At 36.5% G+C, this 25,846-nt stretch overlaps 10 protein-coding genes and 17 long non-coding RNA genes across 27 annotated transcripts; 14 read left to right on the top strand and 13 right to left on the bottom strand.

The window, feature by feature from the left end:
• Positions 1-81: 81 nt before the first annotated feature.
• emp70 (EMP70 family endosomal transport protein Emp70) lies at positions 82-2,407 on the bottom strand. Its single transcript, NM_001022383.3, has 2 exons — positions 2,097-2,407; positions 82-1,948 (listed from the first exon to the last, which is right to left on the bottom strand). The coding sequence occupies exons 1-2, from the start codon at positions 2,293-2,295 to the stop codon at positions 258-260; spliced, it is 1,890 nt and encodes a 629-aa protein (NP_596464.1). The 5' UTR covers positions 2,296-2,407; the 3' UTR covers positions 82-257.
• On the top strand, positions 360-1,963 carry SPOM_SPNCRNA.6167. Its single transcript, NR_195517.1, has one exon. It is a non-coding gene; the product is annotated as a non-coding RNA (long non-coding RNA).
• On the top strand, positions 2,175-2,403 carry SPOM_SPNCRNA.6166. The gene has a single exon (NR_195516.1). It is a non-coding gene; the product is annotated as a non-coding RNA (long non-coding RNA).
• Positions 2,408-2,552: 145 nt separating the features above from the next.
• Positions 2,553-5,031, top strand: pci2 (TREX/TREX2 complex subunit Pci2). Its single transcript, NM_001022382.3, has 5 exons — positions 2,553-2,783; positions 2,850-3,007; positions 3,055-3,552; positions 3,608-3,859; positions 3,902-5,031. Exons 1-5 carry the CDS (start codon positions 2,652-2,654, stop codon positions 4,188-4,190), a joined length of 1,329 nt encoding a protein of 442 aa, NP_596463.1. The 5' UTR covers positions 2,553-2,651; the 3' UTR covers positions 4,191-5,031.
• SPOM_SPNCRNA.6165 lies at positions 2,707-2,909 on the bottom strand. The gene has a single exon (NR_195515.1). It is a non-coding gene; the product is annotated as a non-coding RNA (long non-coding RNA).
• Positions 3,567-5,195, bottom strand: pmc4 (mediator complex subunit Med4). Its single transcript, NM_001022381.3, has one exon. It carries the CDS (start codon positions 5,165-5,167, stop codon positions 4,448-4,450), a length of 720 nt encoding a protein of 239 aa, NP_596462.1. The 5' UTR covers positions 5,168-5,195; the 3' UTR covers positions 3,567-4,447.
• Positions 5,192-5,624, top strand: SPOM_SPNCRNA.6164. The gene has a single exon (NR_195514.1). It is a non-coding gene; the product is annotated as a non-coding RNA (long non-coding RNA).
• Positions 5,625-5,748: 124 nt separating this feature from the next.
• Positions 5,749-5,976, top strand: SPOM_SPNCRNA.6163. Its single transcript, NR_195513.1, has one exon. It is a non-coding gene; the product is annotated as a non-coding RNA (long non-coding RNA).
• On the bottom strand, positions 5,773-6,072 carry SPOM_SPNCRNA.6162. Its single transcript, NR_195512.1, has one exon. It is a non-coding gene; the product is annotated as a non-coding RNA (long non-coding RNA).
• Positions 6,073-6,088: 16 nt separating this feature from the next.
• On the bottom strand, positions 6,089-8,052 carry exg1 (cell wall glucan 1,6-beta-glucosidase Exg1). Its single transcript, NM_001022380.3, has one exon. It carries the CDS (start codon positions 7,516-7,518, stop codon positions 6,295-6,297), a length of 1,224 nt encoding a protein of 407 aa, NP_596461.1. The 5' UTR covers positions 7,519-8,052; the 3' UTR covers positions 6,089-6,294.
• Positions 6,563-6,838, top strand: SPOM_SPNCRNA.6161. Its single transcript, NR_195511.1, has one exon. It is a non-coding gene; the product is annotated as a non-coding RNA (long non-coding RNA).
• Positions 7,890-8,221, top strand: SPOM_SPNCRNA.6160. The gene has a single exon (NR_195510.1). It is a non-coding gene; the product is annotated as a non-coding RNA (long non-coding RNA).
• Positions 8,222-8,408: 187 nt separating this feature from the next.
• On the top strand, positions 8,409-9,446 carry SPOM_SPNCRNA.1609. Its single transcript, NR_150504.1, has one exon. It is a non-coding gene; the product is annotated as a non-coding RNA (long non-coding RNA).
• Positions 8,660-9,794, bottom strand: SPOM_SPNCRNA.421. The gene has a single exon (NR_150813.1). It is a non-coding gene; the product is annotated as a non-coding RNA (long non-coding RNA).
• Positions 9,795-10,191: 397 nt separating this feature from the next.
• Positions 10,192-11,611, bottom strand: SPOM_SPNCRNA.1608. Its single transcript, NR_150503.1, has one exon. It is a non-coding gene; the product is annotated as a non-coding RNA (long non-coding RNA).
• Positions 10,286-12,229, top strand: cbp1 (ARS-binding protein Cbp1). The gene has a single exon (NM_001022379.3). It carries the CDS (start codon positions 10,317-10,319, stop codon positions 11,883-11,885), a length of 1,569 nt encoding a protein of 522 aa, NP_596460.1. The 5' UTR covers positions 10,286-10,316; the 3' UTR covers positions 11,886-12,229.
• Positions 12,230-12,543: 314 nt separating this feature from the next.
• SPOM_SPNCRNA.6159 lies at positions 12,544-13,263 on the bottom strand. The gene has a single exon (NR_195509.1). It is a non-coding gene; the product is annotated as a non-coding RNA (long non-coding RNA).
• tam12 lies at positions 12,753-12,953 on the top strand (the record flags this gene model as incomplete). The annotated part of the gene is made up of 1 exon (NM_001355816.1): positions 12,753-12,953. The coding sequence occupies one exon, from the start codon at positions 12,753-12,755 to the stop codon at positions 12,951-12,953; it is 201 nt and encodes a 66-aa protein (NP_001343170.1).
• A 259-nt stretch (positions 13,264-13,522) lies between the features above and the next one.
• mrpl16 (mitochondrial 54S ribosomal protein uL16m) lies at positions 13,523-15,133 on the top strand. The gene has a single exon (NM_001022378.3). It carries the CDS (start codon positions 13,723-13,725, stop codon positions 14,368-14,370), a length of 648 nt encoding a protein of 215 aa, NP_596459.1. The 5' UTR covers positions 13,523-13,722; the 3' UTR covers positions 14,371-15,133.
• Positions 13,607-14,820, bottom strand: SPOM_SPNCRNA.6158. Its single transcript, NR_195508.1, has one exon. It is a non-coding gene; the product is annotated as a non-coding RNA (long non-coding RNA).
• Positions 15,065-15,602, bottom strand: SPOM_SPNCRNA.6157. The gene has a single exon (NR_195507.1). It is a non-coding gene; the product is annotated as a non-coding RNA (long non-coding RNA).
• Positions 15,108-16,948, top strand: lys4 (homocitrate synthase). Its single transcript, NM_001022377.3, has one exon. The coding sequence runs from the start codon at positions 15,349-15,351 to the stop codon at positions 16,603-16,605; it is 1,257 nt and encodes a 418-aa protein (NP_596458.1). The 5' UTR covers positions 15,108-15,348; the 3' UTR covers positions 16,606-16,948.
• SPOM_SPNCRNA.6156 lies at positions 16,245-16,583 on the bottom strand. The gene has a single exon (NR_195506.1). It is a non-coding gene; the product is annotated as a non-coding RNA (long non-coding RNA).
• Positions 16,949-16,966: 18 nt separating the features above from the next.
• On the bottom strand, positions 16,967-20,323 carry SPOM_SPBC1105.01 (rRNA-processing Rrp12-like protein). Its single transcript, NM_001022375.4, has 3 exons — positions 17,768-20,323; positions 17,261-17,725; positions 16,967-17,218 (listed from the first exon to the last, which is right to left on the bottom strand). The coding sequence occupies exons 1-3, from the start codon at positions 20,238-20,240 to the stop codon at positions 17,151-17,153; spliced, it is 3,006 nt and encodes a 1,001-aa protein (NP_596456.2). The 5' UTR covers positions 20,241-20,323; the 3' UTR covers positions 16,967-17,150.
• SPOM_SPNCRNA.6155 lies at positions 17,044-20,242 on the top strand. The gene has a single exon (NR_195505.1). It is a non-coding gene; the product is annotated as a non-coding RNA (long non-coding RNA).
• A 182-nt stretch (positions 20,324-20,505) lies between the features above and the next one.
• Positions 20,506-24,259, bottom strand: SPOM_SPBPB7E8.02 (PSP1 family protein). The gene has a single exon (NM_001022374.3). It carries the CDS (start codon positions 23,522-23,524, stop codon positions 21,275-21,277), a length of 2,250 nt encoding a protein of 749 aa, NP_596455.1. The 5' UTR covers positions 23,525-24,259; the 3' UTR covers positions 20,506-21,274.
• On the top strand, positions 23,783-25,730 carry SPOM_SPNCRNA.1607. The gene has a single exon (NR_150502.1). It is a non-coding gene; the product is annotated as a non-coding RNA (long non-coding RNA).
• Positions 25,731-25,846: the final 116 nt, after the last annotated feature.

The following is a 25,846-nucleotide window of genomic DNA, read 5'->3' as shown; positions in this document are numbered from 1 at the left end:
ACTCTAAGTAAACATTTTGGTTAAGATTACAATTTTCAAATTTCTTCTATGATATAGTACCTAAGGTTTTATTACACAAAGTAAAACAAACTGTAGTTATATATTGGATGACCGAAAAAAAACGGCATATTCCTATGAAATTATTTGAATATAAAAGAGAGTGTTCTCCAAGTCATTTTGTTGATTAATAAGGTTTGTAACGGAGAAAGCTCAAATTGAACAATAAATAAAGAGGTATGTACAAATGCCTCGAATAATCAATCAATTTTAATGGACGCATAAATTTTGTTAACAAAGAGAAAGGCGCCAAAGAAACCAACCGATCCACATAAGAAAAATACCAAAACAGAAATCAGTAAACTATAGCCGAAATAAAGAACGGCAGTAGCAAGGGAAGATGATGAGATTTTAAAAAACCAGTAAAATACTGAAAATATAAATACATAGATTCCACAAAATCCAGGTGTTATGAAAGAGCGCCACCACCAGTTGTAGTTTTCGGAACACAATTGGAAATAAACAGTGATAATGGAAACCATGATACAAGTGGTTACTAAAATACCGAAGCAAAAGAACGAGAAACCGAACATGAAATACAATGGGTGAAACCATAAACTGTCAAGGATAGAAAACAATTCAATAAGGATTACGAGGAATGGTATAGATCCACCGATAATCGCACTAGGAAAACTCGAAAGCCAAATACTATGAGATGGAATTTGACGAGGGATTTGGTTTGTCCTAACAGGTGGGACGAACTCTCGAGAACGAAAGCCGATTAAAGAACCGACAAAGCTTAATGGTACAGTAAACAATAGATACAGGAAAATGAGTAGAAGCCAGCTTGAAAAGGGTACAGTTGATGATGAACTTTTACTCCAAAATACCATGTTAAAGAAAAGAGCTGCCGCAAGCATAAAACCAGGTACGACAAAAGGAGTTAACAGAAGATTTCGCTTTCTAAGCATACCTTGCATCAGTTTGTAGGATAATGCAGATACATAACCAGAAACGAAACCTGATATAATGAATAAGGCCACCGTTGCTGTAGCTAAACTTCCACGACGAGAGGGTGCAACAATGCCAAAAATTGCAAATAAAACGATACCAGAGCTCATAAAAAGAAGTTGTGCACCAGTCCCTAAAAGGATAGAAAATAGCATGGGTCTACGAGGTGGACGAAATACATCACCATGAACTAGCTTCCAACCAAAATCTTCTTGAACATCTTCTTGATCGACAAAGGCGCTATTATATTTATTAATGTCACGATTTAGCGTTCTGTACAAAATAATAGAAACCACAAAAATTAGAAATGTGTCAATAATTGCGGAATGGATAATAAAGATCCATCGAATTTGCCTAGATTCAATGTGCATATATTTGTCCCATCGGGTAGCCCATGGAGTATCGGAATATTTCCAAGAGACTGAGTAAGAGGTCACGAGAGTAAGATCAGCTCCTTCCGGTAAATACTGTGGATTTGAAGACGAAGAACAAACTGGGTTTCCATCAACTAAAGTAGACTCCTTTGAGACAGGTTTTACATAAGCACCCACAACACGGTGTTGGTCACTAGATGTCGTATGATATTCTATAACTATATCATAATGATTGAATAGAATTACTCCCTTCTCCGTATTCTTGCCTAATGGAAAGCCTGGCGATAATGAGTAGTTCTTTGAGTTAGTCCCTTCTAAATATGTTGCTACGGGCAGATTATCTATGTTCCAGTTAACAACGTAGTTTTTGGAGATTAAATCTCTAATAAAACTGACATCTGAACTGGGAATTATCGAGGCACACAAGGGAACACAATCCTGGTTTTCAAGCATTTTTATTTCAATGGGAGAGTTGTAGAGACGGTCGCCAAAAAGCACACTTCCAAGTGACTCAGATTGTTTTGCGATATTCTCTGGTCGACAGAAGTGGAAACGCTCATCGTAGTCTAAAGTGAAGTTAGTAACAAGCAAAAAAGTTCGAGAGAAAATGTTATATCCTTCATTAAATCATATTTCTATAGTGTTTTCCTAATTTAAAATTGTAAAGTTTTTAAAAAAACACATGAACCTTCATGTGAGCTATCAACCACGTACATTCATAATTAAAGATGTCAGAACCCCGTCCATCTCCAATAAATGGTGAAATGGTATTGACAGTTGTATCAATTGAAGCACCGGGAGGATAGTTTTTCGGACTTAAGGGAGTTAATTGAAAACTAAAACAGGTTTGGAGAAGAACGGAAACGAAAACAACAAAGCTAAATGAACACGAGGGAATACTAGGTAAAAGCATATTTTACTATTTCCCTAATTCTTGGCAAAGACTCGAAACAGAATCTTTTCAAACCGAGATGATTAAGACTAAATCAATATAAAGTGCTACGGTTTTGGGGATTGATGCTGGTAGCATTTAATTTGAGGAATGCTGCTGTACTCTTAGTATGTCTCTTTATTGTGCTATTAACAATCCTCGTATACCGGTTTACGACCTGCTAACTTTCGTTATTCGTATATGAGGTTCAGAACGTGAGAGTTGGAGAACATCGATGTAAGCGAAAACATATCTGTTGAGTTTTCTTGTTATAACTTATTTATCGTTACATAATAATTGAAAGTTTAGTACTAAAAGTTGCGAAGGAACAGGTTGGAATGTCCTTAAATGACTTTCTGCAAACTTTGAGTAACGCTGTTGGAGAGAAAAACTCCAATACGTTGGAGAAATGTATTATTTTAGATCCATCAGAGCCCTCGTTTCAACAGCTCAGTAAAACTCTTTTTTTGGTATGTCGCAGGCTTGCACTACAAGTAATTGTCTTCAGGTTATAACATTAACTAACCGTGATAAAGGATAGAAAGGGGAAAAATAAGTTAAACGGAACCATTCAAAAAGAATTTGGAAGAATAAGAGGTTGGAAGGAATTGGTAACTACCTATTTTGAGTACGTTGAAAATGCTGCATCTTCTCCTGATCAACGAAAATGGGAATTGTTACAAAACTTGTATAGGTAATTAAAAACTTTTTGTTTATTATTTCTCACTTTTGTTTTTCTAGTAACTTGACAACTTGCTTCTCCCATATCGATGGAGCATGGTTGTGTACAATTGTAAAACGCGTTTCAAAGCTTTATGTAAAGCTCTCCCTTCAGCTAGATACATCTACACCTACTTTAGAAGATTCTTTTGATGGTAATGGGTTCATACAGAGGAAATACGTGAGCGATGCATCTAGGAACGTCTTACGAACGTTCAATAGTATACTGAGTGATCGTCAACAAAACATTAACCCTTCGAAGAAGGATGCGATATTCTGTATTGCCAATTTACTTTGTTTACTATATTTTCGCTTAAAGCAAATTCGTCTTTGCCAAACTATTCAAGCTAATGTCATCTCTTCGGGTGCCGATATTTCTCGCGCTACAATGGCGGAATTAGTAACGTTTCGTTATTATTTAGGAAGGTGTCATCTTTATCAACGCAAAATTCATCAGGCAAAGGACCATCTACTTTTTTCGTTTCTTCAGTGCCCTGATGAGTGTTATCATCAAAAAAGGTATGTTTTATTTTACTCAAAAATAGGATTCGTTTATATTTACTAATCAAAAAAGGCTTTCTCTAATCTATCTTACAACGTGTTTACTTATATTAGGAAAATCGCCAACAAAAGGGCTATTAGAAAAATACAAATTGACTGCAGCATTCGAACCTTTAATAAAAGCTTTGAAAAGTGGTGATATCAAGTCGTTCAGATTATCTTTGGAGGACAATTCCAGGAGGAAATGGTTTATCAAACGAGGAATATATCTAACTTTATTGGATAGATGTGAAATCATCCTGTGGAGGAATTTATTTAGAAAGGTGTACGTTTGAGATTTTTTAAAATATTCGACTAATTTAAAAAGGTTTCTTTTTACTTTTGAGCAAAGCCAAAAAACCCCGCACGTATCTGGTTCTTACTTGTTAACCGCGGCCCGTTTAAGTACAAATGATAACTCATATGACATGGACGATGTCGAATGTATCTGTGTTTCTCTAATTGACCAAGGATATATTAAAGGTTATATCATTCATGCATCATCAACTTTAGTCCTTAAAAAAGACCCATCGTTCGGTTTTTCTGTAATAGAGAGCCTTATGCCCATAGCAAGGAATGATCACGCAGAAAAGGAATTTTTTCATGCTAACGCATAATTAAATGAACTCAGAAAACGTAGATTGTTCGAAAATTATACTTAAAATTAATTAAATTTGAATTGACAAATGTTAAGCAAGGAACAGTGTTCAATCATCTTGCTTTGCGAAGTCTGAAAGCTAAATAAATACAGTCTAAACGGCAAAGCGTAATTTTATTCATTTTTAAAACAAAAGGGTATTTGGTCAAAGCAAAAAACTCTATAATTAGAAAAGTAAAATACCAGATATCACTTGACAAATAACACAATTTAGAATCAAAAATCTTCTTCCATTTCTGGATCAAAAAGATCAAATCCTGCAAAGACATCCTTATTAGCTGGCGATTCTACTTCTTTATTTTCCTCTTGCGTAGTGAATGTTGGAGAGGCAGGATAATTCATTTTAGTTTTTTCTTCAACGGCTTTGTTCGCATCAATTTCTGTTTCTGTTTCCGTTGGCTCGTTCGTCTTTGGAGGCTGTTCAGAAAATAATTGGGACGCTGTAGCCGATAAATTTGGAACCATGCTAGTTGAAAACTGAAACAACAGAGTTTTTCGCATCTGGTCCTCCGATGGCCAAGGATAATGCACAGGAGCTTTTGCATCTTGACCCGTCTCGGGATTGTACCCAGGAGGTGCAGAGGAAAACTTGGAAAGTTTTCTACCATAATCAAGGAGTGTTTCAGCATTAACTTTTTGTCGTTTTCTCCCCGACACTGTTTTTGGAAGATGGGTATCATAAATTGAGGTCATTTCTCTCATGCAGTCTTGAATTTGTAAATCCAGTTCCTTATCCTGCTTCAGCAAAGAACTAATTTCATTTTGTAATTCTCTACCATTTGTGTAATTTGATATTAAAGAGTGTAAGGTTTTCAAGTGGCCTACTAATGAGGTCCAGTTTTCTATTAGTACATATTGGTCAACCTTTTCGGATGACAGTCTTAACTGTTTATTGAGACATTCTTCAATAGAATCAATGGCTCTTTGATATTCCATTGGGGAGCATATGTGATTACTATATACTAACTACTCAACAATTGCTCGATCATCTAGTAGGTCAGGTTACAGTTATTTTGCAGACTCGACTTTTTACTCCTTAAACATCCGTAACCGTTAGTTAAACAGACATCCTTAAAAGGTTTAATGTGCTAAAACACGGTAAATTACAGTAATGTCCTCCTCCACAAGGGCAATAAGTAGCAGCTGGTATATACGCTCGACGAACAATACTTAAGTTACTCTCGATTAAATAGAATTAGTCAATTTAATTCTGTATATGATTTTAATTGTTTAAATTGTCTAACAAATTTCACTAATTTGGGCAAGAAGAAAGCTATTATTCGTATAAATTAGTCGACAAACTACGTTACATTTACAGTGTAACAATTTTGATCTTGTTAGGGACAACATAATGAATACATACTAGTGAATTAGATATCTCATTAAATTAAAAAAGCGAGTTCGTTAAAGAATGCTTAATGAGCTTATTTCGTTTAATGCGTATAAAGCCTATATCAGATCAGAAAATGTGTAATATTACTTTACCAAGAAATCGCTCAATTTAAATGTAATTTTTATAAAAGTATTTTAAACATATGTCACCTGTGGCTGAGTGAAAACCTATTCTGTCGATTTGCTTTTCCGAGACTAACTCAAAGTGGTCCGTCTATGTGGCTCAATACTGACTTATAAGAGTAGAGCAGAAAATACATTTCATATAAGTAAACTGAAGATACTTGATAATTGAAAATTCAATTGGACAACTTTAAAAAGATTTCTCGGTCAACTTTCTCCAAAGTACAGCTACTGTTAATATAGAGTTCGAAAAAATATGCAATATTGAACGTAAACTATTAAGCTAAATATTAATTTAGTAGGAACTTGCTACCAAAATATTAATATCACATAACTAAAAGATTTCGAAAACAACAATATATATTAAAAACTAATGTCTAAAGATAATGCCAAACAAACAAAGACTGAATGGATAGTAGATAGCAGCACGTTAAATGATAGTAGATGATAAATGCAAGGACAGGACATGACAACGATGTGTGAGATATAAATTAGTGTTATACAGCTAGAATAGATAAAATTTTTTTTTAACTTTGATATGGCTTTGCTTAACCGCAGTAAGAGCTATATTGTCTATCAGTGAAAGGTTGAGGGAATACGCCGTATTCAATAAGTAATCCCATATCCCAAGTAGGACTTGGTCCACCAGTTTTAGCAGTCCAGTAAATCCAACCAGCACCGCGTTCAAATTGATCTAACTGAGTTTCGATAAACAGACGAACAGCTCCCTTATATTCATCCGTCCAAGTGGAAATATCACCGCTGTTTGGTCCAATAAATGTCGAAGAGTCAACTCCTTCTTCGAAAATCGTGCAGTCTGCTAAAGTTCCGGACCATTCGCCAGTAACAGTAATGTAGGGAGAGGAAGCAATGGAATCACCAATGGAGCAAACATCTGAAAGATGATCATCGAGAGTCTTTGAGCACTCATCCGACTCGTAAAGTTGATAACGATGGACATCCATAACAAGATTGTATGAAGAAGGAGATACAACACCATAATCCCAAATAGAAAGATCAACATAGGCATCGTGAATGATAGTAGCAACAGAGCTGGAAAGAGGATTGACGATATTATAGGCATCTAAATCGTATTGCTTAAGTTGATCCATATCCAGACCATAGCCCAAAGGCTCATTTACCGTCTCAATTCCAATAACCACGCTGGCATATTGAGATTGGGTATACTTATTAGCAACATAGGTAATAATGTCAAGAGTACGAGTTACAGTGTCATTTTGCTGCCATCCAATGGAACCAGTCTTACCAGAGTTTTCAAATCCATTTTGGCTGCCTGGAACACCATGCAAGTCAATCCAAACCTTAAGGCCATATTGTTCAGCCCAAGTAAGAGCTTGATCGAGCCAGTACTCTTGCCCTTGAACATATGGTTCGCCGTCTACCACATTAAAGGCCCAATACCCAATAGGAATACGCAAAACATTAACACCCCAAGAAGCTATAGTAGCGAAATCAGATTCAGTGTAGAATGAGCTATAATGAGCAGCTAATTGAGAGGCAGCTTCATCTGCACCAAGAACCTCACAAAAGCCCCATTCATCAGTGGGAGGATTCGACATACTGCTAAATTGAGTAAACAATTGTGGAGTGATCCAATTTTCCAGCACCAACCAGCCACCAATGTTTACACCACGGACTTTTTCCGAGGTATAGTCAAAAACGGGGTTATTTCGCTTGATTACATAGGAAAATGCTGTCTTGAGAAGCAATGCATGCAAGAAAAAAGAAAAAACCGATGTAAAAGAGAGCATTTTAATGATATTATAAAGAGATAGAATATAGATATAAAGAACGAATAAGAGAACGAAAAACTGTTAAGAAACCAGTTTAGTTCAATTCAAAAGCACGTCTCAAATTCTAAGAGAAAAGCAAGTGAGTGTGTATATATTTATGTGTTCTTCAAAGCAGAAGAGAGAATAGGTATAAAGAAAAGGGGTATATATATGAGCACCTTTATGGACCGCGCAATGTAAGAACAAAGGAAGTACAAAAACAGTTCCACACAAAATAGCAATGTACAATTGGACAGAGTGATTGGCCGATTCAAAAAAAAGAAGTTCCTTTTAAAAAGGATATCGATACAGACAGCAAAAAAAAAAAAAGGAAGAAAAACTGAAACTCACGATAACAATGTTAACGAAGAAAACAGATAATCGGGCTGTATGTAAAGGAAAGTGTGTAAAATAGAAAATGCAAGCGACTTCTAAAAATAAAAAGAAAGAAAAAGGTAAAGAAAGAAAAGAAAGGATATCTAAATTAGAGCTTTCGTCTTTGAATTAAACAATGGAACAAAGGAACTGGGCATGAGTATCTTTTATACCAATTTCTCAACTCACGGAGCGCTCTAGAGTATGCTACGATAAAGAAAATTTGACAACCAATCACTACCAAGTAAACAATGATCGACAAATATGGACACTTTTTGACTCCTTAATTGGCTAACCTAATGGCTGGTTTTATTGTTTACTGCTTGGATTTGCGTACTGTTTTGTTTACATTTAGGTAGCGGTTACCAGGTAGATTGGACGAGAGGTAGCAATCGACCGTTTATTGTGGCTTACCGCGTCGTTATACCGTAAACAACGCGCTGGATTCATTGTAAATAGCAACGAAGCGCTGTAAAAAGCCGACAAAACATTAGCATTTGTACACGCTCTCTACCTTCACGCCTTTGCTGCCAGGGTGCGTTTGAGACAGTTAGTTGCTAAGTAAAAAAATGCCAATTCGGCTGGATTGAACTCTAAATATTATTTATTTATTTATTTAATTCATATTGTTTCGGTAATGAATTTGGTAATGTTTACATGATTCTTCTCAACTCAATGTCGGAAACCAACATGTGACTTACCAATTTAACGATATCAACCCTTTTTATTTACTTCATCAGCAGGTCCTTAAAATGTATACTATTTCGATCTAATTTACCTCGTCACACTGCTGTGGCCGTTCAATTAGTGGGGCACAAGACATATCAAAAAAATAAATAAATAAATGAGAAAGAAAGGATTCGAAAAGAAAATTAAAAAAAAAAAAAGACTTTCTTTTTCATTGTCATCTGCTCTGCCACTAAGGAGTCCAAGCAGTTTTCTTCAGGATCCTACATAGAAAACCATACTTTTTGAATTCTGATTAAAACAACCCAATTTTCACTTCATCCTCTGCTATACCATGCTGCCGCTCAAAGGTTTGTCGCGCTAAGTCTGTTAACATTTACAAAGTCCAATTAACCGAGGTAGCATTTACCGAGTCGTTATTTACAAACGGGGATGAATAAGTAGTAATTAGACTGGCGTCATGTAGTATGAACATTCGCAAGTGAACTAGGACGAAAGATAAGGTATGCGACCGATACCTATCTACTTGAGGTTCTGTAAGTTAACTGCGCTCAAATTTCTTGATACACCGTTAATGAATATCTGATATCTTGATATTTTTATTTTACAATGGCTTGTGAAGATATGCTATTTTAACAACTGCAATGGTTTCGTTCTCTAGACCCGGATCTAATAACCGATTATCTGGCAATGTGCACCATCGGCATTTGGTAATATAGGTTGGCAATTAAGAATGGAGTGATAATGAGTTTGAGGCGTTTGAATGCTATTTTTTGAAGAAAATATGATTTCGGAAAATGGAATTAAATATGCATATCATTTAATATAATTTTATTAGCAAGTTGAATTTCCAAGGCGATAACTAACTGTCCGTTTGTAAGTGTAGAATGTTCGTTCATCTACTGTCTTCCATATATGTTCATGTTCTGTAGACTAGTATATATCCACGAAATAAAGAAAATTTATCAGTTAGTAAGTTACAGTAAAATTCATGATACCGTCAATTGTAAAAAAATATGTGAATTGCTACACAAATTGCTTTTTTTTAGATTGACTTGAATGCAATCCTAGCAAAAATTATTAGTTTTTACTGAAGAATATAAAAATTAAAAAAAAAAAAAAAAAAAAAGAGAATAAAAATAAATTTAAATACATCATTTATAGAGTTTGACCTTTTTTTTTAATATTTTATAGTAACCCCATCAATAATCAATTGTTACTACTTTTTCCATAATTTAGTCCCTTCGTCCCCTGAGCGGAATTATTTTTTTTTTAATTCCTTGTTCCATTTTTCCTTCATCGCACTATTATTGAGCAATTTTACGCAATTTCACAAATATACTAAATACAAAACTAACAATACTCTTACTGGTAATCCAGTTTATGTCGACCAAAAACTTTTATTTGGAAACCATGAAATAGCACCAGGAATAATTCATTTTTTTATACCACTGCAAAAAATTGGCCCAGATGAATTAGGAAAGCCAAACCTGGTACGACCATATGTTGATTTTTGAAGATGAAACTCACTATACTGTTTACCGCTGTTTGTTTCATCGCTTAACAGATATTAAGCTTAGATATTACGTTACGCTGTTCAGTATAATATTACGAACTCGTGACTGTTAGTGTCGTTTTATTAAGGCAAGAAACCTTTGCTCTGCTATCCTTATATTTTCACTTCAAGACATTAGAAATAATAAAGCTATCGAGTAATGGGAAAAATCAAAAGAAGAGCCATTACAGAACATGAAAAACGCGCTCTTAGGCACTACTTTTTTCAACTTCAAAACCGTTCCGGTCAACAAGATCTTATCGAATGGTTCCGTGAAAAGTTTGGCAAAGATATTTCACAGCCTTCCGTCTCTCAGATCTTATCCTCCAAATACTCGTATCTGGACAATACTGTAGAAAAACCATGGGACGTGAAACGTAACAGACCACCGAAATACCCTCTTTTAGAGGCCGCTTTATTTGAATGGCAAGTTCAACAGGGTGACGATGCTACACTTTCCGGTGAAACAATTAAGAGAGCCGCCGCTATTCTTTGGCACAAAATTCCCGAGTATCAAGATCAACCGGTTCCGAACTTTAGCAATGGATGGTTGGAAGGTTTCAGGAAGCGCCATATACTTCATGCAATTAATGAACAACCCACCGAGTCTGTGGTTTTGAATAATACGGAACCACCTAATGATCCTCTCTCTCGTGTTTACGATGTCACGCGATTAACGAATATTAATGATATCTTCACAATGCAAGAGACCGGTCTTTTTTGGAAATTGGTTCCAAATGGCACTCCCGAAGTCGAAGATATAAAAGGTATTACTCGATTCAAAGCTCGTATTACACTAACCGTGTGTTGTAATGCTTCGGGAACCGAACGTTTGCCTTTATGGGTTATTGGATACTCACAATCTCCCAGAGTGTTTCGGGCTGCTAATGTAAAACCCGAAGTAATGAATTTCAAATGGAGAAGTAATGGTAAGGCATCCATGACCACAGCTATAATGGAGGAATGGCTACGTTGGTTTGATGCGTGTATGGAAGGTCGCAAAGTCATACTTCTTATTGATAGCTATACTCCACATTTGCGTGCTGTTGAAAACATTCGAAACTCTGGTAATGACCTCAGAAATACAACTGTAATTACTTTACCATCTACTTCAGCCTCTATTTCCCAGCCTTGTAGTGAGGGTGTGATCTATGCTCTAAAAGCATGCTATCGCAAACACTGGGTTCAATATATATTGGAACAAAATGAGTTGGGACGCAATCCCTATAATACTACTAATGTTTTAAGAGCTATTTTATGGTTGGTGAAAGCATGGACGACAGACATATCACCAGAAATTATTGAAAATGCCTTCAATCTTTCCGGTGTTCTTGGTCTATTCAATGAATCTGCCGTTACCTCGCGTGCCTTGGATGAAATGATTCATCCACTTCGTGAGCTCGTCTCAGAGTTTTCTGTTCAAGCTGCTATGCGTATAGAGGATTTTATAAGTCCTTCAGAAGAGAATATTGTTGATTCCTCTGAGGATATAATCAATCAAATTGCTTCGCAGTACATGGATGATCGCGCTTTCGAGACGGACGAAGAAGAATCTACTGAATTCCAGATTACCACTAAAGACGCTATGAAGGCGATCGAGCTTTTGCTAAACTATGAAGCTCAACAACCCGATGGAAATCCTGCAATCACGATTAGTCTATTAAATTATCAGAAGCTCCTTGAGGCAAGGGGTGGTAACGTGAATCTTTCTCGTTTGAGAAGCACCTAATGTCTGTATTCGTTGTGCATATTTGACTTTTTTGTTTTTGGTTTGTATTTTAGTAGTTTTAATTTTCTTTTTGTTGAGTTTGGATCCCTTACCTAATGAGTAATTTGCTTTTATTCCTTCATTTTAACTTGTTGCTCTATTTTTAATACCCGATTGCAACTGATGAGCTTATTTGATTTTTCTTTGTTTTTATTTTAATTTTTTTAAAAAAACCTTTTCGAAGTTTCTTAAACGCAAAATCGCTATACGAGCTAATGAAATTGAATATTATACATTTTGTAATTCATGTCTCGCAATCAAGTGCTTTTAATATTGATACTATTTATCTTTAAAAATAAAAACCGGCTAAATGTAAGAAATTTTTTTTTTTTATTGAGGCATATTTGTTTTTTTAAGGTCGAGATTAGATTGTAAATAGTTGAACCGTAGGGGTTAGAGCTTCAAAAAATGATAAATTATTACTGTGAAACCCGAATTTAATCCATTTACGCATGATTGATTTTATAAAAATGTACTTCTCTTTTGCTAACTGCTTCGTACTGTAAATAAGCTTACTTTACAGTTAAGCATTACAAAGGTATATGATGTAATGATATAAGAAATAATCAATAACGAACTTTGATGTTATACGTAACATGAAATAACGATTTCTCTTCGAGACCTAGACTAACATGGCGATGTTCATAACTATGGCGAGTAAGCACATTTCTATTTCTACAAATAACTCAAATCCTTTGCTTGAACAATCAAGCGTGTTATAGCTTATTGGAATTTTTTAAGACTTTTTACAGCAAGAATCAGTAAAATCAGAGAAATTCGAATTGGCAAGTCTTCAAGGTTGTGTCCATTCGGAATATTTATTAAAGTATGTCAACAACTAGTTCTTCGTCGACGTTTTCTACGAGAACAGCGTCTTTATCCCAATCATATACAAATTCATTAAAGAAGGAAGCTGCTCAAAAGACGTTAGAAAACTGGGAATATCAGGCTATTCACGCTTTGCAGAACAATTCTTCTTTTCCCGCGATACGTAGATCAATGCGCAAGATTTTAGCAGATCCTTCATAATTTCCTAATCCCATTTTTTGTTTTTTTTATAATCATGATGTGAGCAAGTTCTTGCTACAGGGGACAAAAGAGTTGCGCTTGGCATTCTTACGTTCGATTGTCCATACAATAATGTTTAGCTCGATAGAGGATCCTTCTAATGGTTTATAAACGTACATCAGAAGATTTTTTTAAGACAGTCTTAACATTCCAAATACCAATACTGAGGCACTAAACAGTTGAACGTTTTGTTATTCTTCAAGGACAAGAATTCCTTGACAAGAAATGAGCTAAGTATATTATTTGAAATAGCTAAAATAGTCACTGTTTTATTTCTATTCACGCATTGTTGTCATTGAAATGATGATGCTGAATCAAATAATGTGTTGAGCATAAAACGCACGTTAAATTCAGTATCTATGAAAATAATCTTTTTTGCCTAATGCTTAAGATAATTTTTTTTTTTTTTTTTACAAACTAATAAACAAACAAATAAATAATTATAGCTAATGTTCAGTTATTGTCCGGCTTCTTCCCGGAACTTAGTTAGGATAAGTGGCAGCAACACATACAGAATCCAAGTATCCTTTAACCCCCTTCTCATACAAAAAATAGCAGGCCTATTATCGTTACTATTGTTACCATTTTCCCATAAAAAAAGAAATATAATACTTAAATTTGATTATTTTGAATATTTCTGAGTAACTTTAAAGAACGACTTTTGCATGATAATAAAAACACGTTGTTTTATGACTTTTTGAAACCCTCACAACATAAAAACTTATATAATATGGCTTTACAACAATACAATAAATTTCCTTTCTTTTTTTCTGGTATTTTAGGACCTACGAGGTTGAATGGTTTACAAATGCCGCCTATCCAAACGATGGTTCGTTGGGGACACCAGTATGCACCCAGAAGCATCAGAAACCAAAAAGCTCAGAAAGGAAGAGTCCCTATACCCATAGGAGGTTCACTACGTGGTACTCAACTTGAATGGGGAGAATATGGTATGCGATTAAAAGATCGAAGTATAAGATTTCATGCCAAGCAACTCGAAACTGCCGAACAGATTCTCAAGCGTATATTAAAACCTATCAAGGCTGCTCGGGTATACACACGTTTTTGTTGCAATGTGCCAGTATGCGTAAAAGGAAATGAAACTCGTATGGGCAAAGGCAAAGGAGCTTTTGAATACTGGGCTGCACGGATACCAATCGGTCGTGTACTTTTTGAAATTGGTGGTGATGGAATGCGTAAAGAGTTAGCTGAGCATGCATTGAAGCAAGCCGCTTTTCACCTTCCAGGCAAGTATGAGATTATCGTCAAGCAAACCCCCAAAAGATTGGGTACCACACTGATTCATGAAACCCCCATTACCACCGAGACAAGCAAAATGAACTATCAGGAAATTACCAGTACTACTACAGCTGTTTAAGGGAAAAGTTAAGCTGAATTTATCTATTTTTAACCCATTCAATAATTACTTTTCTGTCATACTTCTCACTTACTTAGTTTGTGAACTTAATGCTGCATCTTTGTACAGACATTCATGAGCTTCTTTTCAATCGTTGTAGTTATTCTATGTTTTAGTGAATGAAATTTGCCAGAAATGCCTTAAAACATTGTACATTTTGCGCTATGTTTCATTATCTATTTTCGAAATGGGAACTTTCATCCCCAATGAGAGAGTTGCTTAATTTTTGTTGGCGAAATATGAACCACTTTTGATTCACTTTGATTACGGCTCGGCAATTTCGTTAAAACATCAAATTTCTTTGGTCCTGAAAAGTTGGTAACGGTAATGAGTGTTTTTGGCGAAAATCTTATTTGCTGCTCTCTGCTCCGTTGGGGACTTTTTTTCGGGATGTAAAAAACGGCACGTTGTATATGTGCGAAATCATGAAGTGAATCAAAAAGTACACTTTAAATAATATGAAACTGATTTTACTATGGAATTACGAATGAAATTATTCAAATCAACTCCACTAAAATATTTACAACGTTTACAAAAAAAATCACTATACCTTCTAGAACCTAGCTTAGCAATCCACTGTTGAGTGGATCAGTAACTTAATCATTACTACCATAGATCTGATTAAATCTCATCAAGATCGATCGGGATCTGTAAATCAATTTTCTACCATAAATTACCGCGGTTGCCTACGAGTTGGTAGTGACTGTTTCTTTCAGTAAATAAATAGGGTAGGGTCGAATTTTTTGAAATTCATACATACGTGCATCCTTGCTCTTAGTTGTCTCCTCTACAGTGATAAAAGATTTAGCTTAAAAAATTCAAAGCTAACAGGTTTCGGGACAATAAGTTGTTGAATTGTATAATTTATATATTTATACTTAATTCATTTTAGAAAATTCGCTTTTCCTTTTCCTTTTTTTGCATTTTAAAGTCATCAACATGTCTGTGTCCGAAGCTAATGGTACTGAGACCATCAAGCCTCCTATGAATGGAAACCCTTATGGTCCCAACCCATCTGATTTTCTTTCACGTGTCAATAACTTTTCCATTATTGAGTCTACTCTTCGTGAAGGTGAGCAATTCGCAAACGCTTTTTTCGACACCGAGAAGAAAATTCAAATTGCTAAGGCATTGGACAACTTTGGTGTCGATTACATTGAATTGACTTCTCCCGTGGCTTCTGAGCAGTCCCGCCAAGATTGCGAAGCTATTTGCAAATTGGGCTTAAAGTGTAAAATTTTAACTCATATTCGCTGTCATATGGATGACGCTCGTGTCGCTGTTGAGACTGGAGTTGATGGTGTTGATGTTGTTATCGGAACTTCTCAATATCTTCGCAAATATTCCCATGGAAAGGACATGACTTACATTATTGACAGCGCTACCGAAGTTATCAACTTTGTCAAGAGCAAGGGTATTGAAGTCCGCTTTTCATCTGAGGATTCTTTCCGTTCTGATCTTGTCGATCTCCTTTCTCTCTACAAGGCTGTAGACAAGATTGGCGTCAACCGTGTTGGTATTGCTGACACCGTTGGTTGCGCTACTCCTCGCCAAGTCTACGATCTTATTCGTACCTTACGTGGTGTTGTCTCTTGTGATATTGAATGTCATTTTCACAATGACACTGGTATGGCTATTGCTAATGCCTATTGCGCATTGGAAGCTGGTGCTACCCATATCGATACTTCCATTCTTGGTATTGGTGAGCGTAATGGTATTACTCCTCTTGGTGCCTTGTTGGCTCGTATGTATGTCACCGATAGGGAATACATTACCCACAAATACAAGCTTAACCAGTTACGTGAGCTTGAAAACCTTGTCGCTGATGCCGTTGAAGTTCAAATTCCTTTCAACAATTACATTACCGGAATGTGTGCTTTTACCCATAAGGCTGGTATCCATGCTAAAGCTATTCTCGCTAACCCTTCTACATATGAAATTCTTAAGCCCGAGGACTTTGGCATGAGTCGTTATGTTCATGTTGGCTCTCGTTTGACTGGTTGGAATGCCATCAAATCTCGTGCTGAGCAGCTTAACCTTCATCTTACTGATGCCCAAGCCAAGGAACTTACCGTTCGCATCAAGAAATTGGCTGATGTCCGTACTTTAGCCATGGATGATGTTGATCGTGTTCTACGTGAATACCATGCTGACTTGAGTGATGCTGATAGAATCACCAAAGAAGCGTCTGCTTAAATTGGAAGTGATTATTAGCCCCAATTTTAAAAATTTAACTCCTCTCTTCTTGGCTTGCATTGTATATATGTTTCGCATGTATATCTATTAAAAAATTTTTTTTCGTTGCAAGTGCTGGTTCTTTTACGTAGTGTCTTGATATTGATCATTAAAAAAGTTTTTTTCTCTTTATGTGTTCTTTTAAAGATCACAATTATTCCTGCTTCAAGCCTTATTGCAATGTTATATCTGGTTGCTTTTACTTTTGGGTCGTTTTATGTTTTAAGGTGATATATGACAAACATTATTTATCGTTTTTATTCTATTAAAATAAAATATTTTAATTTGAAAATTTATATTAGCACGCTCAAGGAATTACTTCCTTGCTACTTCATTTTATGTAAAGTTAATGCGTATTTTTATATAATTTTTCAAACCTATTATTACCTTTTGTAAAAAATAATTTAAACCCCTTGTAACCAGTGATTTTTCTTAAATGAAATTACTCTAAAAAATATGGCACCTAAAATTATCCATTCTATGCATTCGTACAGATATACTCTTCCTTAATTCTTTTTTTGAACCCTTTTAGACGTGTGCATCCCAGTCGAAAATTTATCACGATGCATAGAAGCTGAAATGTTAGTCAACAAAGATTCTTATTAAAAAAACATACCTTTGTTAAGTTTCTTCTCGTGTTTTCGAAAATCCACTTTACCAACTTTTGCTTTTTTGTTCATAGGATTTTTGATTGCCAAATCTTCACTATCGGAAGCATCCCTTTTATTATCCACGACTTTTTTATCACCTCTTGAACGACGTACGCGCCAAATTCGTTGCAACCATTCTTTATCAGTCTCATTCTCTGCAAATGCTTCTAGTTCCTTTAATGAAAACACTCTCAGCATACGATCCAGAAGTTGTTTGGCCTTTAACTTGACATACGCATTATGCTCTTTGATCCATCGAAGAATTAAAGGAAGTAAAGTATCCAAATGAAATAAAACCTTAGACTTTGTAAAAGAAGTGATATACATTTTGATAAAACCTACGGCGGCACGAGCGATTTCTTGATTGTTAGACTGTAAACTCGACTGCACTTCTTCAAGTACAGCATTTACATAATCATCATCTATGTAATCTGGATTAAAGTTAGAAAATTTACAAGATATATAATGCATACCAGAAAACTCATAAAAGATTCTTGTGAGAGCAAAAATCGTAGAAACTTTCAAGTTCAAAGAATCGTTCATGAGGTTAGCAGAAATCATTGAAATATATTCATTAATGTTTGCTTCCACAACTGTTTTATTTGGTTCCTCTCCATCGATTAGAGACATATTTATCTTCCCCCCATTCTTCATCCGATTTCCTACCTCCACTAGCAACTCAAAAGCCATAGCACGCAAGTCATCGTCATGGTGCTTAGAAAATAACACAACTTCTGCGATGGCAGAAGGCAAAAGATGAAACTCGTCGTTAGGAAGGAGTTTAAATAAAAGCTTCCAAGTCTTAAGTCGTTCAAGTGCGACATATTTGGGTAGTGCCTGACTGCCATCACCAACGCTGTTCATCGAATCATATAACCGGGATATAACGGGAACTATAGCAGAGATCATTCTTTCGTTACTGAGCGTAGCCTGAAGCAAACGGTAGGCTAAGCCTGGTCCAAAATTGAGAACAGACAATGATTGACTTAAATTACTTGGAATAGCAATATCAAAAAGCTTAACTAGATGAGGAAGAAATGGTTTCCAAGTATCGGCAGGGGAGATTGACAACAAAGCAGGAAACAGCTTTATCACACCAGTACTTCCTAAAGAAGGCTCACTAAGAGGAGCAGATTCACATAAATTTGTGATAATTTGCAGCTGTTGATCACCGGCAACAGAAAATATGGAAGTAGCAGCCATTACTAAGTCTTCGGCATTTGAATCATCATTCTTCATTGTAGCTAAGGTATTACCAAGGACACCAATTAAATTGGAAGAATTGGAGGAAATTAGCTGACGAACGTTTTCAATTTTCGTCAAATCGACAAAGGCTTGAGCCACATGCGAATGACAACTTCGGTCATTATAAATGGCTGAAGCAAGTTTTTTAAGCGTGTTTTCATTCAAATTATTGGTAATGCACCCAGCTTTCGTGTATAGTGGTAGAAGTTCCCACCATTGGGAATTGCCAGCTTCAATAGTAGGTAGGAAGCAGTCGAAAAATGTTTCAGGTGTCTCACCAGTAATGTTGTCACGAAATACTTCGGGAAGCCAATGTGATTTCTGAATATTACAGAAGTTATCGGCAAAACCTAAACATTCCAAAAAAGTGGGGGAGGCGAGCTTTTGAATAAAAATCTTAAAAAGATCCAGACATTCAGGCGTTTCTACCAACTTGTTCTTGATAATTGCACGAGCCACAACAGAGAAGGCTGGTAGGAGTTCGGAAATCTGGTCCTCGGGTATTGCTCCTAAGAGTAACTGAAGATACACTGAGCATCGAGGAAGCGCTTTTGCATAATTAGCATGACGACTTGAAGCCGTGATAGTTTTTATTACCTTCTTAATTCCGTTCGAAAGTACAGTTGCCCAGTTTTTTTTATTGACAAACTTCATAGTAAATTTGTTTCGCAAAAATTTCAAAGAGTTTAATATGTCAGAGCTAGTGGCCCCGTCATATTCTACATCAGATTCACTTGATTGTAACGGACTAATGCAAAAATCCAAAATTTTTTCTAATAAAGTTTGTATGCCCTTAATGCCACGAGATGGGTTTCTATTTACAAAATTATCATAAAGTAAAAGCGTAACTGAGAGAGCCCGATACCAATAAGGGATTAATGAATCACATAATTCGTAGATAACGGCATCTGACAGCGCATCAATTCTTTCCGAAAGCACTTTTAATATCAACTTTATTGACATTTCAAAAATGGGTTCAGAGGTTGGAATATTTGAAGTCAATATTCTTGACAAGGCATTGCAGATGATGCCTAGATCAGATCCACTCGCTTGGTTTATGTCGACAAGACACTCCAGTAAATGTAAAGTATGAAGCCCCTTGGAAAACGAGGGATTGTCCATATTTGAAACTTCAGACAAACTTCTTTGAAGTTCATCAAAAATAGCGGGATATAAATGAGGCAGTAAACCATCATACTTTTGTTTTAGCGTTTGGAGTACCTGTATAGAAATTTTACGAACCTTAGGTCTAAGGTCAACTGAAAATTTCACCAGCAAAGGCATTACAACATCGACAGCCTTCAAATACAACTCTTTGGATTCATTAGAAAAAGAAAGAAGAAACTCTTGGGTACAGTTTAATGCGCAGCGAATAGTTGGAGCATCATCATTATTTTTTTGAAGATATGGTACAATTTGCGTATACAATAAATCAATGTGCAACAACTTTTCGTCTGAGGGAGTAGCAGGCATTACAATTGACAAAATGTATATCGACGAATAATCAAACCCATTACTTTGCTTGATTAAAGCTAGAAGAGCAGAAAAGTAAACTGATGCTGTACGTTGTAAACTTTTGGAATCAATATAATTATCAATTGAATGTAGTAATATTGCAGGGAGCCTCTGGTTTTCAAGTTTAGAATTTTTGTGCGAACGTATGCTCTGCAACATTCGTTCACATGCGTCTGTCTTTGGCATTTTGAGAGTTTTACGAACGAAAAAGCTCTTAAAACGTAAACAGCTTTAAAAATCTATGGATCAATTTTAGATACGGTTCCAGCAAGGTTATGGGGTCACTAAAAATATTATACGAGAAGCAGCACATTTAAGCTCAAGAGCTTATCCTTCCTTAAGTATTGATTTTTTGGAAGTCAAAAATGAGACAGGGTTATTTAATTCTACAATCCAAAGTGAATCAAGTGAAATGTATTGTTTAAATAAAAGAAACTATATAATATAAGAGGCAATTTGCTGTTAATTCGTATCCCTTCAAAAAAGTTATTGGCAAATAAGCTTGTTACGAAAGAAATGCTCTAATTATTTAAAATTTAGCAATTTAAGGAAAAGGAAAAAATGTGTTTATTTAATAAAATAAACTTAAAAAATTCTAAAAAAATCAATATCATAATTCTAAATCTATTTGTCTAAATTCTTCTTGACCCGATTAATATTTCAAACTAGGCTTTTTGTAGAAGTATGCAAAGGCTTTTAAAAGAAACCCCAAACCGGTAAGATATTAAATGTAAAATCAACAACACTTCATTCTAACGTTTCAAAAAAAAAGTATGCATTAAGTTGCATAACTTATATTCATAACACATTCCTTGACAAAATCAGCTTTGAACATAAATCAACTAGGTCATCTGATAAAAACATGGAAAGCAAGGATTAAATACATGAAAAGAAAGCTTCTATGGAAAAATAAAATTTTAAGTCCTCAACTCATAACGGTTAAACGTGATCAGTGCTGTCATAATTCATCAATCTTTATGGAATACTTGATCAATCACCTTTACGCATAATTAAATTTAGGCGAAGCCAAAAGCAGTGTAGCAGATAATGAGCATGAACAGGATGCAGAAAAAAAAAAGGAAAATTAAATCGAACACATTAATGTTCTACAAGATCAGTGGGAATCTGATGCAACTTATGCAACCAGGAGGGATTTAATTCAAAAAACATAATAAAATTTTTGATACTGTCTCATCAATCTTACATCAGCATACTGAGTCTTAAAGTACAAATTGGTTTGTACTAGCGTTGATAGATGCCGGGGACGACATGTTTGTACCACTGACAGCACACATCCAAATACGAGTTTTATATACCTTAAATAAGTCCCGAACAAGCTCACGGAAGTCAATGCGTTGCTTGGCATGATAATAAAAGGTAAGCTTCTTACGATCCCATTGATATTCGCCATCTAAAACCTCCATTGGCAGTTTACGTTGTCGAACCTTAGCTTGACACACCAAGAGTGCTTGTGCTTCGTCTTGTGTTTTTTGAATCAATTGATCAACTTCATGGGGTTGCGCCTTACGAAGAATACGCTTGGGGTGCAAACTTTGGGAAGTATCGCCTTCCAAGATGGCACCATCTAGATTTTGCAACTGCCCATTACGATCGCTAGGTATCTTTTCAATATGACTAGCAACCTCAGACTGAGAAAGATTCTGCGCAATCAATCTGCCTAAATCTTGGCCACGGTCAGCATCAACGACGACATAATCATTCAAATTAAGTGAAAGCTTGATATTATCGTCAATATAAAAGACGTCAGCACGACCAGCTTTAAACTCCACGAGATAGAGGTTATACAATTTTTTGTATTGGGTATCGGAAAGATTACTAGGTAAGTTGGCTAGGGAGGTAGGAGACGGCATAGAATGCAAAGCATTTTTAGGAGCGTTAGCTTGAGAAACACTAGATACAATCGGGTTAGAAGGCTTTGACAGTCGAGAAGAAAATAGACTAGTTCTTGTCTGCACAGGAGAACTGTTGTAAGCTGGATAGAGAGGCACATTTGAAGATAAAGTACCATTGTCTGCAGTGGACGATCGTCTATGACCAAGATGGAATCTTGACTTTTCCTCCTTAACTTCATCCTCAACAGCTGCTTCATCCAACGGATTAATGTTGGGAGAATGTTCAGAAATTGGGAATGGGCGAATAGAACCAAGAGAGGGCAAGGTAGCACTGTTGCTTCTTCTTTTGAATGAAAGTTGGGCTAAATGGCTTTCTAACCCAGTATAATTAGACATACGACTCGTAGAAGGATTCAAAACAGTAGAACGCGAAGGTCCTGAGGTAGAATGACGTGACCAAGTATATGGAAGATGTCGTGGAGTAGGTGAGTTTGCCAACACAGAGTCAGGAGTGTCATTGATATTTTCTGCAGCTGCATTAAAAGGAACGGAAAACTGGGAAGATGCGGGAGGTGCAGAATCGGGAGCAATATTGGAGGCATTCGATGTCGAAGGTGCACTATATTTAATAGAGCTTATGGAGAAGCGTTTAGACCATATGGGATTCTCGTTCAAAAAATCAAAGGCGGGTGCGAGATGACCATCCGAAGACATGGGTACGGCTGGTGTACGTGGTGAAAGATTGGAAACAGGAGGGTGCATAACAGGTGAACCACCAAATGGAGAAGGTGTAGACGGGTTTAAAGATGAATTCTGATAATTGAGAGGACTAAGCAGAATGGGACGGCCGTGATGATCGGTATTCAAACTAGGTCTTCTAGTGGCAAAAGGTGAGGTTTTCGACTCTTGCATGAAGGGATGCAGACTACCGGGTTGCTCAGTGGGTTGCTTTACAGGTTGAAAGGGGAAAGCAGAAGAAAGTGGCTGCTGCTGGCCGACTTGAGGTCGTGAAAACCGACTTGAGCTCAGTGCCTCAGAAAAGGAAGAGCGGTTCCATTTGTCGTTTCTCAAGGAACCGTTGATACGAGTGGCATAAGCCGACGAAAACAAAGGAGAAGGATTCGGGATAGCACTGGGGTCGTTAAACGCATTGGAATCCTTCGAAGCGCTTTTTGACCAAAGAGGGTGGAAATGTGAAGGCATTTCGGAGGGAGGGAGGGATGCCTTAGGGCCATATGCATTGGCATCATCAGGCAAAAATTGACCGGGAGAGAGTATGACGGAGGAATTCATCAACTGGTTATTTGAAGAAAGACTGGATGTGGATGAAGGAGGAGACGTTTCATAATACTGAGATATTGCCTTGTCGGGAATTCTGGAAGAAGGAGAGGCAATCGAAGATCCAACCGAAACTTCCTCGTGCAAGCTAGAGTGCATGTGATAATTGGAAGGTTGATTCAATTGAGAGGAAGTGGAACGGCGACGAGAGGAATCTGCAGAATGAATTTTTTTCAAAGGGTTCCAGTGTTCTAATCCTTCATCGGCGCTAGATCCATTATTGGATGAAAGGCCATTATTAAGACGATTCAACTCGGTTTCACCTACAACAGTGCCCATTGCAAAAGTAATGTAGGACGAAAGTGAGGAAGATAACGTGGGGGAGCAAGCAAAATCAGCAAGGGCAAAAACTAGCAGGCAAAGAACGACGACGAAAATTTAGAATGATCAGAGAATCAAAGGAATACGCTAATCTTATTGATTGGAGAAAAGAAAAACAAAATCTAAAAAAAAAAGTAAAGAAAAGAAAAGAAGAGCCGAATTAAAAAAAAAATAAAAGTGAAGAGAAAAATAAAAATTAAAACAAAGAAGAATGGGGAAGAATCAACCAGAAGTTTCCTCCAATTCGTTCGTATGAAAAGTGTAAGCAGGAGAAAAAGAAATTACAGAGAAAACGAAAATTTTACAAGAGACAATAAAGCAAAGCCAAGACAAAATCGGTCGCTCTTTTTCCTCTCTTTCTTTTGTATGTCAATCCTGTATGACTAATTATACAAAGGGTGGATGGAAACGAACGACAAACGAGAACGAAGTCAGATTTCTCTAGAGTGGATTCTCATTCAAACAGTGCTTGGTGAACAATGTTGGCGAAGGTTGCACAAAGGCGTGAGGAAGATGTGTTTGAAAAACTTCTACGATGGTGGGATTTGGAAGTTAATCCAAACGATTTCTTCCACAAGGTTCCGGTTCGTCTATTTCAAAAATTCTAATGCAATTAAGAGGAGGAATATGTTAATGATAGTCCAATATTCCTAGAAGCTCAATTGCCTTTTTATGTAGTACTAGTTGGTTCTTGTCAAGTTGGATACGTGTCCCCGCCTTTTTGTAACAAGTGAGACCCCTTTCTGAAAGCTCGTTATTTAATGTTCGTGGGGGACGTCAAAAAAAGTGACTTTTTTAACTGTGGGGTGAATAGCTTTCATTGGTCCATGTGCCCTTCAATTTGATAAATGAATGCGGAGCAACGGCAACCATTGCATGCGGCTAGAGGCTTTTTCCTAGTCATAGGTCACAAGAGATGACAGATGCGTTGCGTTTATCAATCAATTCTACCTCTCCTCCACTTCTACACGGGGTCGTTAACATTCGCTACGATTCGCTATCGAAAAATTAGGCGATTGCGGGACCTAGTCACATATAGGCAATTTGCATGGGGTCATCCAAAAGTACCGGATGAGGGATGGATCAAACGATCAACGATTTCTGACGCAGGCAATTGGGATGTAGAGGAGATATTCTCTGTAAAAGGCAATAAAGGATGATTAAGTTAATTAAACACCTATCTCCTCATCCCGAAAAAGAAAACAAATGGCGTCGGGTTCTTTTTCTGCCTGCCCGTCCTCCTTTGTTTGTACATCCACCAATCCTTGCTCCACTCTTCTCCATCCTCACAATACCAATGGATCCATGACATGACGTCCTTTTCGTTTTTACCACGTTGTATGGTGCACTCTAATACTGCACGCCCGAACATTGCTGGTCTTAAAAAAGGATAACAAACGAATAACGTTGCCCCTCCAATCAGCTATGCCGGATTTTATAACGTCGTGCACGCATGCTATTCGTTATATTTCCTTTTCCAACTATTGACAAGCCCTTACAACCATAGCAACCATCCATTCATAAGCCATTGAACAGCCATATAGTGACATTCATCCACGTACCGTATAAATGCATCAACAAAATATACAGTATTGCCCAGAAACTCGATGCTACTAATAACGAATCGTTATATGGAAGCAGAGAGAACTCGCTGTTCGAGTGTGTGTTTTACTGAAGGATAAGAATTGAACAAAGTCCACGTCGTCTTCTCAATCACTATACCCACAGTATTTACTAGCCGATTTATTCGCTTCCCTCTTTAATTCTGCTGGAAAAGCCCATTTTCGGCTATGACTACTTTCGGATAAGGTTGCTGATGGTTATTGCATTTTAACATCTGGCGTTCACACCATTCAAGCATATGACGACGATAATCGAAGCACAAATGCCGCCCATTGTGTCAATCAGATCAACGACAAAAGCGCGGGACCGCTCGTAACGATCGTTAGTGCTTAAGACGGAGACAATTTCTATATAACGAAAGATTTTTAAACGTTAAAACCGTTGTCTCTTATACAGCCATCAATTATAGTGAATAAATGTGCTAGCAAACATTATATATATATATATATATTTATATATTCCATTACCGTGTTTACATGTCTTTCCCACATTTAATATAATTTATTTACTCACAAAAATGCATATTTTTAAATTCATCACCATATCAATCTTAGTATATAGGATTTTTTTACACATGTCATCCGATTGTAACAAAACTCACTCTCACAATATTAATCGCATCTACCGCTCTATCGTCATACAAAGTACCTTCTATCA

The sequence above is a fragment of the Schizosaccharomyces pombe genome (genome assembly GCF_000002945.2).
Source record: "Schizosaccharomyces pombe strain 972h- genome assembly, chromosome: II".
Taxonomy (NCBI): domain Eukaryota; kingdom Fungi; phylum Ascomycota; class Schizosaccharomycetes; order Schizosaccharomycetales; family Schizosaccharomycetaceae; genus Schizosaccharomyces; species Schizosaccharomyces pombe.
The sequence above is the reverse complement of the archived record's forward strand: the minus strand, read 5'-3'. Positions and strand labels throughout refer to the sequence as shown.

What these genes read in the sequence shown, in the direction of transcription:
- emp70 (NM_001022383.3), bottom strand. Translation starts at nt 2,295, where the DNA reads ATGCTTTTACCTAGTATTCCCTCGTGTTCATTTAGCTTTGTTGTTTTC. An exon ending in TGACATCTTTAATTATGAAT is followed by an intron (nt 1,949 to 2,096) that starts GTACGTGGTTGA and finishes ACTTCACTTTAG; the next exon opens with ACTACGATGAGCGTTTCCAC.
- pci2 (NM_001022382.3), top strand. Translation starts at nt 2,652, where the DNA reads ATGTCCTTAAATGACTTTCTGCAAACTTTGAGTAACGCTGTTGGAGAG. An exon ending in TTGTTACAAAACTTGTATAG is followed by an intron (nt 3,008 to 3,054) that starts GTAATTAAAAAC and finishes TTGTTTTTCTAG; the next exon opens with TAACTTGACAACTTGCTTCT. An exon ending in GAGTGTTATCATCAAAAAAG is followed by an intron (nt 3,553 to 3,607) that starts GTATGTTTTATT and finishes TAATCAAAAAAG; the next exon opens with GCTTTCTCTAATCTATCTTA.
- pmc4 (NM_001022381.3), bottom strand. Translation starts at nt 5,167, where the DNA reads ATGGAATATCAAAGAGCCATTGATTCTATTGAAGAATGTCTCAATAAA.
- exg1 (NM_001022380.3), bottom strand. Translation starts at nt 7,518, where the DNA reads ATGCTCTCTTTTACATCGGTTTTTTCTTTTTTCTTGCATGCATTGCTT.
- cbp1 (NM_001022379.3), top strand. Translation starts at nt 10,317, where the DNA reads ATGGGAAAAATCAAAAGAAGAGCCATTACAGAACATGAAAAACGCGCT.
- mrpl16 (NM_001022378.3), top strand. Translation starts at nt 13,723, where the DNA reads ATGGCTTTACAACAATACAATAAATTTCCTTTCTTTTTTTCTGGTATT.
- lys4 (NM_001022377.3), top strand. Translation starts at nt 15,349, where the DNA reads ATGTCTGTGTCCGAAGCTAATGGTACTGAGACCATCAAGCCTCCTATG.
- SPOM_SPBC1105.01 (NM_001022375.4), bottom strand. Translation starts at nt 20,240, where the DNA reads ATGCCAAAGACAGACGCATGTGAACGAATGTTGCAGAGCATACGTTCG. An exon ending in AATCTTTTATGAGTTTTCTG is followed by an intron (nt 17,726 to 17,767) that starts GTATGCATTATA and finishes ACTTTAATCCAG; the next exon opens with ATTACATAGATGATGATTAT. An exon ending in CGAGAAGAAACTTAACAAAG is followed by an intron (nt 17,219 to 17,260) that starts GTATGTTTTTTT and finishes CTAACATTTCAG; the next exon opens with CTTCTATGCATCGTGATAAA.
- SPOM_SPBPB7E8.02 (NM_001022374.3), bottom strand. Translation starts at nt 23,524, where the DNA reads ATGGGCACTGTTGTAGGTGAAACCGAGTTGAATCGTCTTAATAATGGC.